The following is an 18,162-nucleotide window of genomic DNA, read 5'->3' as shown; positions in this document are numbered from 1 at the left end:
AATGTTTCTTTTAAGACATATGCAATACTGAACTAGTGATAATCTGAGTGTGTATAAATGGGACTGAGTGTGACTGACTATCAGCAAGATTTTCTGTAGGCTGCTTGTATATCTGTCTTGTAGTAAAAACTTTCTAAACGCCCTCCAAAACCAATTTATTATTGTTTTAGGTTGGCGAAGGGGAGAAGCTGGTGCGTGCTCTATTTGCTGTAGCCAGAGAACTTCAACCTTCTATAATTTTTATTGGTAAGAGCTTAAATGTTGACTTTTGTTTATTTTCTTAAATAATCTTATTAAATTGGAATAGTTGGGTAAATTTCTTTGGGGTAATTCTGCACTGCAGGACAAGTATCTCAGATGTGACCTTGTGGTTTATCAGTTGTTCCATAATAGAGCATGTTAAATTACTGTTCTGTTATTTAATTGGTGTTAATAGTGCGAAGAAATGCCCTCAGAACCACAAATAGCGTGCTGACTCTACAGAGTAAGTCCATTTATGTATTAAACTTCAAACATGAAAATGGGTTTTGCTTGTCTTCCACTGCAGTTTTTCAGCAAGACTTTTTTCCTCTCCTCTGTGCTTGGTATTACATATTCAAAGGACAACACATTACACAAGCTGTCTCCTAAGAAATAAAGATCTGATCTCTCTTATGGAGCCCTGTGTTAGCAAAAGAACTTAGGCAAATATGAAGACTTTGATGTTGTATCCTTAATTAAGATGTATTTCTTTGTTTTTTAGATGAAGTTGATAGCCTTTTGTGTGAAAGACGAGAAGGTGAACATGATGCCAGCAGGCGTTTAAAAACAGAATTTTTAATAGCATTTGATGGTGTAAGTATTTAGTCTTGGGTATTGTTTGATTTAGCTGAATTGGCTGATGTAGTGGGTACCAGTACAAGCTATAGATCAAGTACAAAAGATTTGGCTGCTGGGGGCTTAGCTCTGTCTCCCTCCTTTTTTCAGTTGCTGTTAATCTTTTACCTTCTTACTGCGGTATTCTGGAAAACTCAATCTGAAGTTTAAGGTAGTATTTCATGAGCTGAAATAATGGGTTGAAGAATGATGCACACAGGAGAAAGGATAACAAATGGCAATAATAAAGGAGCTGTGAGGACAAATGTTCTTACAGAGCAGGCGGGACATTTGAGGGTTAGGGAGAGTTGAGCATTTTTCTTGGCACTGTGAGCTAGAGAAGACAGGGTACAGTAAGAATATATTTAATAGCATGTATGCATTATCCAGAAAGAAGAATTGGGGTTCAGAGTGGCACACACACACAAATGAGTATCAGAATATTTTTCTGTCACACAGCACTGTTTTCTGGTATTGAATAAATTTAGTTTATGTTCCATTAGCACAGTGGAATATTGCTTCAGTGATGAAGCAATAGTAATGAGGTACAGGAGGAGAAGATAACTATATGGAGAGACAGCAAGATTGGGAAAAACTCCAAAACTGATGAATCAGGACAATGTGACAATGACATGCAGAAATGATAACAGACACACACACAGTTTTCTCTTAGGATGAAAAGGACAAATTAAACATAAATATTAAGTTAGCAGACTTTGCATTAAGGTGTAACTATATCATACAATATTTTTGTGGAACCTTTTGAACTTGGTAAGGTAGCAGTGAACTTAAGTCTATGAAGAATTGGACACCAGGTGAATAATGTCTCTGACACCCAGAAGTTTTCTCCAAGGTGTGGAAGATATAAGTCTCCTTCTTATTGGGTATAAAATCAAGTCTTGCAGTTGAGTGAATTGGGAGGGAAATTGGTTGTATCTTTCTGCTATTGAATAGCTTCTCATTTTGATTCCCAGATTCTTGTGAGACCTGTGTTAGATGAATCTCTGATCTGCTATAGTGGTTCCAGCTATACTTTAAAGTTTTGATTCTCCCTCTGTAGCCTTCAAAATACTGTTTGGTGTTAAAACTAGAACAGTAGAAAGTCTCTGGCTTTTAAAACATAATTATCTCTGAATGACTAAACTTCTGAGTGCCTTTTATAGTCTCAGGTTTCTCCAGCAAGACTTGTCAAGCAATATGACTTGGGCATAGTATCATAGTGTCCCATGTTTACATTATTTTTTCTTTTTTTTCTTTTTCTTTCTTTTTTCCCTCTCTCTTTTCTCTCTCCCCTTTTCTCTCTTCTCTCTCTGTCTCTTCTCTCTCTCTTTGTCTCTTCTCCCTTTTTTTTCCCTCTTGTTTTTTTCTTTTTTCTTTTTTTCTTTTTTCTAGGTTGCCTTTACATTTATCTGAGAATATTTTAAAGATAACTTAATGGGGGGAAAAAAAGCACAGGTATTAAGATCCCATCAGTGTGCTGAATACATTGCAAGTCTCCAACTGCTTTTATTTTATTACTACTTACAGTAAACTGTGTAAACTGAAATCTGTCTTGCCTTCCTACATTATACAGGTGCAGTCTTCTGGAGAGGACAGAATACTTGTGATGGGAGCAACAAACAGGCCTCAGGAGCTTGATGATGCTGTCCTCAGGTATCAAAATGTCTCTTCTTTTTTTTGAATATAGTAATATGATGTTCATTATGAAGAACAGGTTTTGCTACTTAGTGTCTCGGTGAAGTTTTGGAATAAGTAGAAGCAAGGTTAAATTATTTAACCTCTCAGAGATGCTTTATTCTTCTGTTTTGGGATACATCTGCACAGTCATGATGGCCTTGAATTGAAACAGCAGTACCTGTTGAGATCAAGTCAGTGCTTTTTAAATTTCTTGCATATGTGTTGCTCTTTTATTACTTGGATCTTAATGGCAAAGTGAAGGAAAAAAATTGACTGGCGAAATCCAGTATTCCTTCTCTGTGAATACTGGACTTCTGATGTCCCATGCAATTACAGATCTTCCTGTAGATTTGCCTTAGGACTTTTTGCTAAAAGCACTCATACTTTATTCTCTTTTCATTCTTGATTGAGGAAAATAGATATGTCAGCACTGTCTGTTCAAATGATTCCAAAGACTTTTTGTGTACAATGAAGAGATGCTTCATTTTGTTACTGGTAGTCACTGGTATTTCTACCTTTAGAGTGTTTCCTCTCTGGGAGGAGTCTTACAACTTCAGATAAGAGTAAGGTGATGCCAGTAGTTTGTGCATATTTTTTGTTTGGTTGTTGGTGTTGGTTTTTTTAAAATCTGTAGTTCTAAGCTTTACAGTTTGATAATGGAAGTTAAATTTTTGACAGTTACCAAACCAAATGTTAGATCTGTATGTGCCAAAAGTTATGAAAGTGTGTGTTTGTGTGTGTGTATATGTATGGAGGTTTTTTTGTTTGTTTTTTCTCCCAGACGATTCACCAAACGGGTATATGTATCTTTACCAAATGAAGAAGTAAGTATTGTTTTCCATTCCTTTTTCTTATTTTCAGATCAATTTTAATAAAAAAATACTATTAAGATATATTTATAAGCAATTAGCTTGCCCTCGTGGGTGATTACAGTTCTGTGAATTAACCTCTGGCCCAGCTTGACCATATGCACTGTGCTTTAATTCTGGCACCTATTTTAAGTGTTTGCTTTTTTGTTTTTTTAAACTCATGCTAGTAGCAAATCTGGTAGTAGCTACTTAGTATGTCTTGGTTAGTGAGGCGTTGCTTACTTACTGGCAGGCATGGACAAGTCTGAAGTGGGACTTGCAGGAGCACGGTTGGCTGGAGGAGAGTGTTTACTGCAAAAGATTAAAGTAATTTTCTTAATGTTTTTCACCTCAACAGCAGATCAGGACTTTTGATGAGGATTCTTATGTGTTATTCTTGGAGTAGTTAGACCCTTGATCTTGTTATTATCCAGTCCCTATCTCTCCTCCTGAAGAGATGATAGTGTACAGTCTAATCACAAAAGCACTAAAGGCAAGTTTAAACTGGTGAAGCACAAAAGTCAAACCGACAAACATGTAATTTTGTTCTTGCAACACAATTTTAAGTGTACCGTGAAAATGGGTTTTACATCTGATAATTGTATCTTCTTTTAGACAAGATTGATTTTACTAAAAAACCTTCTAAGTAAACAAGGAAGTCCACTGACCCAAAAAGAGTTGGCTCAACTAGCTAGGTAAGTATTTTGTAGTTATACTGAATAAATATACTCATCAGACTGTTTTATTAATTCCAGATGTAACTGAGGTAAATCATCAGATAGTGACAACATGAATTACATGCATTTTGGGAAGATGGTTTCCTGTCAAGCTGTATGAAAGTGCATATATATTTATATGTATGTATGTATACACACACACCCAGTCAGGTTTCTGGTGTTGAAACATGCTCATGAGTGGTTTCCTTCGAGGAGGAGGGGGGGGCTGCTTCTCCACCCATCCCCCAGGCAGTCCAGCTCTCCTCCCTGATGCAAACAGGCAGGACCAATTTTGCACTTGGCATGCATTTCAAATCAGAACTAACTTTTCTGTGGTGGTCCATTGCTAGGTTTGTTGAATGTATTACCAACATAGCAGAGCAAGCACTGGATAGTTTTAGATTCTTTTCACTTTCATATTCGATTGGGAAAATGAGTTGGCTTATGTTTTTCATCATTAAGATTGACACACTACGGCTTTTAGTCACCTAAATCTAATAATAGGTATGAAAGAAGTTAGACTAAAAAGCAGGTAGAGCACCTAGGGCAAGAAAGAATCAAAACAAAGTGTGAGATAGCAAAAATATGCAAGTGGATGTACTTTAGTTTTTGTTCCTGTTTGTGGTAGTACACAGGACATGAGTACAGTCTTGTATGTAGCATTTGTCAGGCTCTTAGTAATATTACAAAGGTTGATGTGTAATCCAACTGAACATATTCTCTCTGTACTTGAAGGTTGCTAGCTCAGGCCTCATTTAGGCTGCAGTAATAGCTAACTGGAGGAAAAAGACAGTGTCTTGTATTCTAACTGCAAATTTATGAACTACATTACAAATGCAGCTTAAGTACACCTTTTTTTAAAGGGTTTTGAGAAAATATAAAAGGTGAGGGTCCTGCCTGCTTTGTTTTCCATCTTTCTTTGTTTTGAAAGAAATAGGTATTTAACCTCCTTCATGATTTTGTGTTCCTTTGCTCCTCTGCAACTTTTTCTATAAACAGACTTAATGATCTTCATAAGACTAAACTCTTGTTGCTGCAGCTAACCGCTGCTCTACAAGGGTGGGGGTTTTGTTGTTTTGAAATTTTCCTTTAGGTAACCTGTACTACTACTTTTCATTTATGTTGGCATGATGTATTGATGGCTTCCTGCTTTAGTGGAGACCTTTTTTCTGCAAAGTATTTAATCGGTTAACTTGAATATTAAATATAATTCTGGAAAAGCTCCCACAGAGATTGGCTCCTTGGATTGAATATTTTTACCCCCTACCTTGTAGTTCTGAAGATTTGGATGATTTGTATGACTGCCAGTTTTATAATAAAAACAAAAAACCAAACCCCAGTAGATATCAGAATTTATCCTCCTTTCAGTTCACTTCATATCACATCATATTTAATGTGTGGTATTGGGTTCTCTCATTGTGCTGATCAGGCTGAAAGAGTACAGAACAGTTGAGGTTTGGTTTGATATTAATTTGACAAATGTTGATAAACTAGTGGTAGGGAGTTCTCATAACAGAAATAGTAAATGTGCTTGAAATTAGTTTTTATCTACAAATCCAAACTGGTTGCTACCTTTTTGCTTTTTCTAGAATGTTATTTGGGACTTGAAGTACTTTAAACTTAATCTAGGAAAGACTTAAATATAGGTCACTTAACTAAAATTCACTTCTGATTTATTTACTTGCAAAATAACATCAAAGTAATACTTCTGAGTAGGTAACATTTTAATTACCTGCAATTATATTTATACAGTTTAAAGCAGGTGTTTATTTTTTTCTTTTCCCCTCCTTTCCCCCACTTTTTACTTTAACAAAGAATGACAGATGGATACTCTGGAAGTGACCTAACTGCATTAGCAAAGGATGCAGCCCTGGGCCCCATTCGAGGTAAGCTGTATAGATTTTTATTTAGGTTTTGAACAAACTTATTGCCCTGAGATTAGAGATATTTTCTTACATCTTTATAATTCTTAAACTTCTGAAATTAAACTTTTCACATTGGATTTTAGTCTAGTTTTCATAATAGCATCTTTATAAGACTTCCCTTACACAAAACTCTTCACCATGTGAAACAGGACCATTCTTGTCTCTTAGGAGGAAAGCAGGGTGAAGTGTTTCTTGAAGGTTTATGGGACTTTTAACTAGTATGTCTTTCTGAGGTTGGTGTCAGTTCTGTTTTATCTAAATTATTACTTGAATAGCAGTCTCTGATTGCATTATTTGTCTTGATTAAGGGCGCAAATCTCTTTCAACTTTAAAGGAAGGAAAACTGAAACAAGCAATTTTGTGAGGTTCTTTTTACATACAGTTTGAATGGCATAGCTGCTTTTATTTTTCAGTCTTCTTAAAGTGGAATTGTGATCCAGATGATAGTTGAGACTCAAATAGAGTTTTAAGTGTTTGTTCTTCATCTGACATTTCCAGCTTTGAAAAAAACAATTTTAATGCGGATGGTTTTGTCCAACATTCCCTCTCTATGTTCTCTCTGTTCCACTAGCTAGTTATTATGTGTCCAGTAGCCACATCTGAAGGGGCTGATTTTGTTTAGTGGAAATCAGTAGTGGGGCTTTTGTGAAGAAAAGATTGTGAAGATTTGATATTAGCTTTCTGTTTGCAGCCATATCGTCCTACCCAACAGAAAGGTACTAAAGGCAGGCAGAGCAGAAGGGTTCTGTAATATCAGTTCTGTAATATTATGTGTTATTGCAACCCTCTTAAATGATAGCTGGGGAGGAGAGGTCTGTGCATGTTTTGTGGGTGTGTTTGTTTTCTTATTCTTTTAATTTAGTCAAAAATCCTATAGCATGCAGTTTTGCCAGTGCACTATCTTTTTGAAAGCAGCTGTTGGAAAGTAATGTTTTCTACACATTTTCTTTCAGCTGTTGAGATTGTAAGGCACATCTTCCAAAATCCTGCATAATAACTGGAAACAGAATTGCATTAAATGGCTCTTATAAGAGACATCATATCTCCTAAGAATTTGAATATATTTATTTAGAGTGGTGGAATTAATAGTGTATGCATTTAGGTATGCAGGCTTTACTTTGCTGATAACTCACTTCACACTAAAGTCCATTTCGAGAAGAGACAATGAAATGTTGTGTTACGTCTTTCTTCCACCTGCTCCTGGCTTCCATATAACACAATTTGTTTTTTAAGATGTTTTTCAATGTCAGCCTTGCCAGTCCTGCCTAGATTATTTTTCTTGCACCCTCAGAGCAAAATGTTTGCTGTAATATGTTGATACCATAACAGCATTGCAAGTAAAGGAGAAAAAAAAAAGGTAAAATGGTGAATGATATGGGAAGGATTAGATCCCACAAGGGCAGCATAGGGCAAGACACACTCCAGTATGCCCTGCCTGATTTTATTTCTGTGTTTTTGGCTGACTGTTTCCTGAAACTGAGTAGGGCAGTTCTGGGTACCAGGAATGATACGAGGGTAGGTAAGCTCTGTTAGCTGATGTGCTGCTTCCCATACTTTAGGAGGAAGGAGTAATTCTGCTACTGCTTTGTACTGCATCTGCAGTGACTGAGTGGGGGAGCAGCCTGGTTGAGGAGCTGATAAATGGGGAAGAAGGAGGCAAAAACACCATGTACCTTTCTGTACAGGAGATTATGTTGAGGCAGAAAGATATAATATTTACCTGCAGGGTTTTTTTCCAGATTAAAAGTGCTTTTAACATGTTTTATTTGTCAGAAGTGATGAAAGTTGTTCTTACGAAACTCACTGATCTTTTATTTTTACAGAATTAAAACCCGAACAGGTGAAGAACATGTCTGCCAGTGAGGTAAGATGTACCAGCAGTTGTGTTTTCACCTCTGAATAAAGTGCATGCTCACTAGAAACTTTTAAGGACCCTTTTTTTTTTTACACATAGTATCATACAAAATACCTAAGATAATTTTGGAGGTTATTATCATTTTTGATCACTTCTTCATTAAAGAGAATTCTGTAGAAATAGTGACTGAATACAAGATCTGTCCTCAGATGTTTGAGGACATCTGTGTTGTTTGTTGGTTATCAGGCTTAAGAGCATCTCTTTTTCTGATAGCAAGTCTTTATTGATCTTCATTTCAGCTGACTGTCCTGTCTTTTCCTTCACACTGAACTGCAATGTCTGTTACCAGTTAGATGCTGTCAGAAGCCTGGCTTTTATTTTCTCACAGTGTTACTCCCCCAGAACATTCTCAGAAGTATTATGTCAAATCGTTTCTACTCACTCCACCCCATATTTACATAAAGCAGGTTAACTTAGGAGAATGAGGAGTTGTAGAACAGATTTGTGTGTGTATATGTATAATACTTACATTCATTCACATGGAATGTGAACATCATTAAGAAAAATAATTAAGCTTGTCACCATCGGTAAACATCAAAAGAAAAGGTAGAGGTTGGTCCTGTGTACTAAAGTTTCTGTTGAAGTGTGTGTGTAAACCACAATTAAGTAGAGAAAAATGCAGCAAAACTTAATTTCTCAGTTGCTTTTTGTGTTTGGCTTGAGATTGCAGCTAAGGCTATGAAAAGCAGAAAGGATTTGTTGCAAGAACTTGACAACATCTGTGATAATTTGTTGTGCTACCCTCATATGTAGCAGCTCACACCACCTAGTGAAACAGGGAGTAATATCACAGTCTCATGAGCTATTAAATAACAAGACAGATGTTACTATTACCCAGGGTAATAAAATGGTAAATACTGGTAGTCTTAAATTACAAGACTCTTGCACCAGGTCATAGAATCATAGAACACTCCAGGTTGGAAGGGGCCTTTAAAGACCTTCTGGTCCAACTTTTTGTGGGAAAGAGAACCCAGATGAGATTATTTAGCACCCTGTCCAATCACATCTTCAGAACCTCCAGCAGTGGGGACTCTGCCACATCCCTGGGGAGGCTGTTCCGGTGAATGACTCTTCTCACTGTAAAAATTTCTGTCTTACATCAAGATGCTTTGTTAGAAGTGAATACTAAAGTACTTCTTGAACAAACCGAAGTACATAGACCATTTATGATCCTGATGTCTTTCATTTTCTGTTTAGATGAGAAATATCAAACTATCAGATTTCACTGAGTCTTTGAAGAAGATAAAGCGCAGTTTGAGCCCTCAGACGCTGGAAGCATATATTCGCTGGAACAAGGACTTTGGAGATACCACAGTGTGAAACACTACTTGATGTGAAACAAAGTGCTGCCTGGCAAGCAGTTGGTGCAGACTACTGGAAAGCAGCCAGAGTTTACAGGACTTTACAGATATTTAAGTATCTGCATTGAAACTTGAGATTAAGAAAAAATTATACGATGTGAAATGTTTTCATCGAAGCCTCCTTGCCATTTAGTGAGGATTTACACACTGTAAGTAAGAGCACAATAGGACTTGAGATAAGATTCCTAGCAATCTGATTATGGTTTGAACAATAATATATGTATATGGTTTCAGTTGCAAGGCTCTGATGATGTTGTTCATTGGAAGACCTTTTCCCTATGTTGTGTGTGTGGCTTTTTGTTTTTAATTTTACCATGACATTGGTGAACAATTAACATGGAACAATGATGTTCAATTGGAGGTTTGTAAACTTTGGTTCAGTTTTTGACTTTTTTATCCTTAATGTGCCAAATAAAACAATTTCCCTGTGCAGATAGAAAGAACAGCATTGGGGAATTATGATTATTAAAATGTAAAAAGCAGCTGGTCTGTTATTATTTGTCTTTTTGTTTCATTGTAATGTGACTGTATTGTTCACAGAACAGTTTTAAAGAAGACCTTTGATAGCAGAACAGCAAAACCACCCAACCCTTTAAAACCAATTCAAACTGTCTTTAAAGAAAAAAAACTAAATAAAAGAATAGACTAAGATATTCATTTACTGGCAGTATTTTCTCTTAATGCATTTTGTAACGCTTCCATTGGTAGAATGTTAGCTTATGCTTATAGTGTACAACTTGAGCCCAGCTGATGTTTGAGAGAGTGATACTAATTGTCAGATTTCAGAAATGATGTGTTTCTACTCTGTATTTGGTCTGTTTATGATAATTGAAAGTAAAATTTCCATTGTGATAATTTTTTTAATCTCCACATGTAAGCATTAAAATATGAGGCTACATGTTTAATACATGGCACACCTTAATGTTTTTATAGCTTTCATATGTTTAGGTTTATATATTAAAGTATGAAACACTCAACTGATCTGCTTTTTTAAAGAGAAACTGCATCTTTGTACAAATACTTGTTTTTATTATATAAATGACAAGCTATTAAAAAAACAAACTCTTAAGTGATAGCGTTTAAATACTGTAATAAAGGAAAGCATCTTTGCCTTTACTTCTAAAGGCCCAACATCTTGTTTACAAGTTCTACATGGATTAAACACAGATATTTGCAAGGCAGAACACTAGTTCCTTGTTAAAGCAGGTTTGTGGGTTGTTTTTTGTTTGGTTGATTTTGGGTTTTTTTACAACTCTCAATAGTGATATTACAAAAATGCATATTGTTTACTGTTGTTTTAATTAAAATGAGTTACAAGTGTTCTTTGCTTTTGGTCTTAACAGAAAATTTGTTTTTAATTTTTCATTTAACTTATTTTTTGGAACTGCGCACCTAAAAGTTGACTTTAAATAATATATTATATGTATATATGAAAAAAAACCCTAGCTGATAGATGCAGTATTAGTAGAGGACTCTGTGCTCACTGTGTGGTATTGAGTACTAAATAAGCAGAAATTGTTGAACTTCTGAAATGCACAATGCAATATGTTTGGGATTCTGTTTTTGGTTTTTTTTAACCAGAGATGCTTTTAACTGATCTTAAGGTTAAAAGCAATCAAATGAGAGAAGATTGTGTTACACTAGTATGCCTTTTGAAGTAGTCTAACCAAACCACTTCTAGCCTTCTAAGAATAGGACTCTCTCAAATGTATGTCTGACATGAATGAAACATGTGACTTCTGATCCCCTGATTCACTTTTCTGGAGAACTGAGAAATGCTAAAAGATTTTGGACTCTTAAATCTCATGTCTTGCTTTGCCTTAGTTCTGCCTTCAGTAGACTGTCTGTGTTGTTGGAGATTCCTGGCTGACTTGATCCACACTTATAATAGACTTCATAGTGCTAAGCATGACTCTTACTATTGTATTAGCATCTGCCAAATAGCTACAGCTAAGAAAGACCCTTGGTTGTTCTGTTCCCAAAGCTTTTGTAACCTTTCCTTGAGATCCTTTGCAAATGAGAACTTTGACGCCTACTTTGGTTTTGAGTGTTCCTAAATGATTGTTACAAACCTCTTGTTTTCCTCCACTTAATTTTGAGGGATATACTGGTTATTTATTTCAAATACATACTTATTGGCATGTGATGGGTACCTGAAATGTTGAGGTAGAAGCTCCCATCTACTAAAGTAGCACCAGTATGCAGCACAAAGGGTCAGAATCACAAGCTGCTACTTCAGAAAGAAAAGCCCTTTCACTGCTTTGTGCAACCAGTTCAGGTCAAGAGAGTCTGTGCACTACTTTTTGGTTGTCTATTATGACCGGATTTCTGCTTAATGGGTAAACTACAGCTCTATAAATTAGTGCTGGAACACAGTAAAAAGAACAAAACTTTGTTCTGCAACATCAGTTTGCTCCACAGCTGCTGGATTCTTAGCCCATGACCAAGTGCTGTTTAGTTCATAAATCTCCTTTAAATGTCTTGTCTTATGCTATTTTCTGAATAGTGTCTTTTAAGAATAATTCTGTTCCTCTTAAGGCTTTATCTTGCATCTTCTTTCTCGTTTTACCTGTCCCATCTCAGTGATTTTGTCTTTGTGTTGGATTAACTGTGTATAAGAGCAGATCTGAGTAAAACAACCAACAAAAAAACCTACTAAACACCCCTCTCCCCCCATGCCCCCCGCCCAAACCTCAAATTACCTGTATTTCCCAAGTCTGTAGTACATATATAGAACTTTGCATCTATATTTTCCATAAAATCAAGTTCTGTTCTAATACAGTATCTTAAATTCAGATACACAGGACAGCAGCTTGGGTGCTTTTAACCTTTGCAAAGACTGGTATTACATTAGCTCTCTAAACTGTCTTTTCCTTTTTTTTTTTTTTTTTGGTGAATCTGCCCACTGCTAATGAGTGACTTGACCCACTTTTTTGAGGTGATTAGGAAGCAGCTTGTCTGGCTTTCTGCAACTGTGTTTTACTGACCTTAAGTGTAGCAGTTACTGGAGGGAGAAAAAAAAAACCCAACCAATCCAAGCTCCCTGTGTTTTTTAGCAACTTTCTTTATACATCTTTCTCCTTCTATTAAACAGGTTCCTGCTTTTATTAAGGAGGAGCAGCACCTTTTGTCTTTCTCCATATTGGAAGAACAATGTCTCCTCAGACTGCAGGTTGCTACTTTTATTGGCATAACAGGAGGGAAAAACTCAAGCACTGTAGAATGCTCTTTCTACTTAAAATGACAATTCGTTATGTGTTATGATGTCCCCATTACTAATGTTGACTTTTCTGTAGACTACACCAAACCTGTACAGGTTGTGTCCTTATGGCTAAGACAAACCAACACAGAATATTAAATTAGGGTATTTATGCACATATAAGTCTCTCTGTCCTGTTAATTTCTTAGACTTTACAGGGTTTAGTGTATTAGAAATAGGCATTCTGTCCCTGAGACATTTACCTGACTCTGCTTTGGACAGTCAGCTGCTAATATAGTTCTGTTGAATATGGCCCTGCAACTTACTTTAAGTACATAATAAATGTGATAGTAACACTTTAAAATGGAGAAGAATGGGATCTCTAAACTGAGGAGTGTTGTCACTGCATTAATTAGAGGCCATTGCTGGTTTCACTGTCAGATTCTCTCAAATGTTTTTAAAATGACAGTTTTTATACATATAACTCAATTAACCTTACCTTCTGGTGTAGAATAAATAGTATTTTTTCTATTCTAAACAAACGGGTTTAGAATAAATTGCTTGGCATTGCTGTCAAGTCCATCTTGTGAAATTTAAGTACTTTTTGCTGGGAATATTGAAGTCAGATATGCTAGCAAATTTAACTGAGACATCTGTTCTGCAACTGGAAAGCAGCATGCTCCTTAGTTTCCCTAATCACCTATGGTGAGACTTCATGCCCTAGATTTTCACAGTGTTTTCCTACCCAAGACATGGATAATGCATAGCTGTGCCTAAGACCTGCTTCTCCAACTACTCCAGCACTTCAGTGATGCTTCTGCATGTGGCAGCTTTGGGAGGTGTCCAGCCCTACCGCATCTTAACCTGATTTTCATCCATTGTCTGTGGCAGCCTCAAGCTTTTGTGATGTTTTTAGTTGTTGGGGACTTCTACCAGATATCGAAAATGGAATGAAGAGTAGCAAGCAGGTAGTGAACGCAAGTAATTATCTCAGTCATTGTGCTAATTACAGGCAGTTACATTATTATTTTCTCCTGAGCTGCTGTTTAGCGTTGAAGAATGTTGTCTTACCGACCTGTGTGTATTTTCATGTTTAGGATGATCTGCAGACATCCTAAGAAGTGAACAATTGATGAGTTATTTTATTCTAGAATCTTTTTCTTTCATTATAATTTTCAATATTTTTTCTTATAAATATTGTAACTATAGTTCCACAGGACAAGGAAGTTAAGCTGTCACTTCCTGAAAATACAAAATCATTTTGTGAAGTATGGGGAAATGTGTATTCTGTTTTTCCTTTGTTAACTGTCTTATAGTGGAAACTTCTTACCTTGTCAATAACTACCTCCTGAGTTTGGCAATAATTGACAAGATATACACTCCTCCAGTGGATTCAATATATTGGCTAAACACTTCTTCAGAGACTGATCTTTTGATTTGCAAATGTTTGACATTATTTCTGGAAACTGTGGTGATCAACCTTGTTTTGCTGTAAGACTTTCCTTGCCTTCATGAGATGCACTTCTTAAAATCCTTTCTTCAGAGAAGCGGCTTTGAGGATAAAAGGTCAGCGTTCTTTGTAGTTGGTTAATACAGGCACGTTCTCAAAGATGCCAGGAGTAGCCTTTCAGGCAGGTTTTTTTACCATTAGAAGTGGGGAATAAAGTACTTTATCTAGCAGTCGCACACCCATCAAAGGGACTGGGAACACAGAAACTGTTTATGCCACATGATTCAAATTTTTACTCATGTGAAGGGCTAGTCAGTGTTTTTCAGAAATATGTATTAAAGTGACGAAAACCAAAGGTGGAGACAGAACAGCATACCCCACCCCCATTAAGTATATTGGACGACTCCAGTCTGGGATGGGGTTAATATTTGTATTTTGTTGTTTTGAAGCACTTTTATTTCATTGTTCTTTTAAGAATGTTTTCTGAAATGTTGGAACACCATTTTACTAATAAGCAGTGTAAAAAAGCATGATGAGCAGTCACATAGCTTTAGCTTCACAATAAAATGTTGCATTTGTCCTGTTCTTACTGTTTTCTTGTCTGTTTTTCAGATAAAAACTAAGAGCATTTTCATTAAACTGGAAGCCCATTAAATTGCTGCTGTTTTAAAAAAAAATCAAAAAATCAGATGCCATATACCCGATGATGGAACAATAAATGTGTAAATAAATCAATTTCTAAAGGACTTAACTCAGGTTCTTAAAACTAATGTAAACCGAAGCGCTACTTCCTAAATAAATGTGCTGAACTTGAAAGTGTGTGCTTATCCTAGTCTTGCCTAGATCGTAGTAAAAACCAGGAGGTTTCACATAACTGATTCTAGTGGTCATGGTGAAGTCCTGAAAAATTTGGAGCCAATTTTCTTGGCTTCAAAATGACACCTTTTCTTTTGCTTGGGTGAGAGTGCTGCTGTTAATTTTGAGTTAACAATCTAAATTCTACACTTATCCCCATTTCCTTACTGCTTGTAATTCCACAGTCTTGAGGCTGTGTCTGGACTGCTAGGAACTACTGGGTGTTACATTTTTACATCCCAAAGATAAGATGAATCAAACTTTTTTTTAGAGTAATTTTAATATTACATATCTTGCAGCATTAGGGGGCTCTCAGAAAGCAGCCGTGACCACTGCCTTCCACGCATCATTTTATCAATCACTGCTAAAACAAGCAAGCCAAATAAAAATCAATACAGCAATGAGGAAAAAACCCCAATGTTTTGGACTGAACCATGTGAGCTGTTTCTGTGATTCTGTCAAGGATTAATTCCTTGGGATAGAAAGACATCAATGTTATCTATGCGGGGTAATTATCCAGTATCTCTTTTTGGCTGAAATGCTACTTCTTGGAGGTTAAATAGACTTCTATTCTGAGGAGATGCTCAGGTAAACTAAAATTAGTGGAGAAGCAAGAGCCTGAAAAAATATCCCACCACTTGTTGTGTTGAAGTCTACAGAGATTATGTACTTGGCAGCGTACCCTGGACTGAAGTATCTTGGACTCACTAAATCTTTCCCATTCCAGCCAAGATGACATGCTTGGTGTCAGATGCATGCCTTTTGTCAGATGCAGGCATATCTCAGATGAAAATCTGTTTATTTCTATATTTTAGTGCTCTAAGTTTGCCAGAGAAAAGTGAGAAAAACTAAGTTTAAAGTTGTTGGCTTTTGTTTGGGGTTTTCTGTTTTGTTTTTTGACTCATGCCATCTTTCTGCAAATTTCCAAATACTTTGTGAACTTGTGTAATGCAGCCTGTTTCCTACAAGGGTTCATATGGCTCTAGAAAAGAGAGAGTTATGCAACTTCATCTCTGAGTAATTTTTTATTCTATGTGTAGTGATAATACAGAAAATATTATGTAGTGGTGAAGGCAGAAAAATACAATTTAACTAAAATCCACCTCTCAACACGTGATTTATTCCAGGTACTGTGTTGTAGCTATAAAAAAAGGGTATTTTTCAGAAATCAACCTACAAACAACCTAATATGCAAAGTGCTGTTTTTACCAAATGCTTTTGAATATTTCACTTTTTTTGGCAAGTATATACTGTAAAAACAATATATTCTTTTTAATACTGTAACTTCTGTTATTTTCAAATCTCCTTCTAGCAATTTCTAAAAGGCCTAAAAATTGCCTCCGTTGTAAGACATCCTTGAAGACTGTTAGCTTTGTTATATGCAGAAGGCTGGTATTAGCTGTGCTATTAGTTGTAGTATTTGTCTTCCGAGAAGACACTTCTACTAATGGAGTTTCTAACTGTTGGCCTCTTCTGGGAATAAGGCATGAAATAATCAAAAAGCCTGACAGTATGTCAGTAATGAAGTAACCAAACAACTTTGTATTTGTGGAGCAAATCATACAAGGTAAAATGTGACCCTAGTGGTTCATGTTAAGTTCTGATTGCCTGGTTAAATTTGAATGGAGGCAGCAGGTGCAATTTGAATTCTCTTACCTGTCATGCAGATTCTATAGAGTGCAAAGCTTATTTTCTGAAAATGTTCCCAAAACTACTTCTGTAGACTGGAAAAAAATTGTTGATTACAGCCAACAGCTTAGAATGAGGTCTGGGACATTAAATACGTGTTTCATGGAATATAATTACCTATCCAGTCTGACAGTTGTTCTTAATTAATGATCCTGTGCTGTGTAAGGACCAGATAACACTCTGGAAAATAAAAATTATTTTGTTTTTTTATCAATAATTCAATCACAATGCTTTGCAAATGCACATGAACAGGAGACAGTACACACTTAAAGTTTACGCAGAGTGGCTGGGAAACAAGAACATGGCTTGTTCCTGGTTTCAGTTGATGTACAGGCGTCTCTCTCAGCCACAGGCAGGTAAGTCTTCTGGTATGTTTTACAGAACAGATGACATGCAAATAATATTTTTAACCACTTTACCTATGAGTACTAGACAACTGAATAGACTGTTGAAAGAACAAAGATAGGGCAGTGTTAGAGAAAGTTGTATCTTAGTATGTACAATAATCTTTTTTAATAAAATAGCTTGCTTCAATTTTTGTTCCTACCTCTTTTCTAATTGGTTTGCAAATGCAATAATAAATAAGCTGTTTTATGACTAAATCTTTTCATTCATTAAATCCCATGCAAGTGTTTTACAACACAATTTTCCTTAAGAGAGCTATCTAAACTTCAAAGGTGACTTCTGTATTTTGTTCTCGTGAATGCTGGTTCCATGTGAAGTGATCTTAGCGTGCAAATTCCTTCTGACAGAAACAATTGGGCACAGTTAAGCAGTCTGCTGGTCAGCCCACACGAGGGGATGGCTGTCACCTTGCAGTCCTCATGTCCCGGTGTTCCAGAGCCTCAGTAGCAATAGTCCCTAGCAGAATCCTCCTTCAAAGCTTGCTTTCTGCTTCAGACTGCAATAGACTTTGGGATGTAGATTCCTCATCTGGACTGTAATGCTTCTAATGTTTTTAACATATTCAGGGCAACGGGAGCAGTTCTCAGAATTTTAGCACATAACAAAGTGACTAGATTTTCAACAGAGTTTCTGTAGTTTGGAGAGCTACTGTCCTTTGGGGGTTTTGCTGGGAAAAAGAATCCCTTTTGAAAGCTGTGTACTGACTGCCATTAGTGCCCAGTACAGCAGCAGAGCGAGTGCTGGCTGTGGTGATGCTAGTGTGATTTCAGGTATATTTTTATACTGGGAGCAAACCCATCCTTGCAGAGTTGCTGTATCATGACCACCACATCAGAAACCTTTCCTTGTGTTCTCGCAGGCAGTGAGCAGATAAACTGCAGAAATGTGGTGGGGTGGCATACAGGATGCTTGTTTGAGGTTCCATAAGGCAAAGAGCCAGGTCCTGCACTTGGGTTACAACAACCCCATGCAGCACTACAGGCTGGCGGAGGAGTGGCTGGAAGGCACCCAAGTGGAAAAAGACCTGGGCGTGCTGTTTGACTGGCTGAACATGAGCCGGCAGTGTGCCCTAGTGGCCAAAAAGTCCAAGGGCATCCTGGCTTGTATCATCCACAGTGTGTCCAGCAGGACCAGGGCAGTGGTCGTCCCCCTGTACTCGGCACTGGTGAGGCCACAGCTTGAGTACTGTGTTCAGTTCTGGGCCCCTCAATTTAGGAAGGGCATTGAGGTGCTGGAGCATGTCCAGAGAAGGGCAACGAGGCTGGGG

General features: G+C 36.8%; 1 protein-coding gene across 1 annotated transcript in view; it reads left to right on the top strand.

The window, feature by feature from the left end:
- The window catches only part of SPAST (spastin), a 39,507-nt gene extending 24,745 nt beyond the window's left edge, over positions 1–14,762 (top strand). Inside the window, 8 exon segments of the mRNA XM_018085266.2 lie at positions 171–246; positions 743–834; positions 2,429–2,508; positions 3,314–3,356; positions 3,996–4,075; positions 5,912–5,982; positions 7,845–7,885; positions 9,134–14,762. Coding sequence (XP_017940755.2) covers positions 171–246; positions 743–834; positions 2,429–2,508; positions 3,314–3,356; positions 3,996–4,075; positions 5,912–5,982; positions 7,845–7,885; positions 9,134–9,256 — 606 coding nt within the window. The 3' untranslated portion in view covers positions 9,257–14,762.
- Positions 14,763–18,162: the final 3,400 nt, after the last annotated feature.

Source organism: Manacus vitellinus, unplaced genomic scaffold (genome assembly GCF_001715985.3).
Source record: "Manacus vitellinus isolate BGI_N305 unplaced genomic scaffold, ASM171598v3 scaffold_8_pilon, whole genome shotgun sequence".
Classification (NCBI taxonomy): Eukaryota; Metazoa; Chordata; class Aves; order Passeriformes; family Pipridae; genus Manacus; species Manacus vitellinus.
The sequence above is the reverse complement of the archived record's forward strand: the minus strand, read 5'-3'. Positions and strand labels throughout refer to the sequence as shown.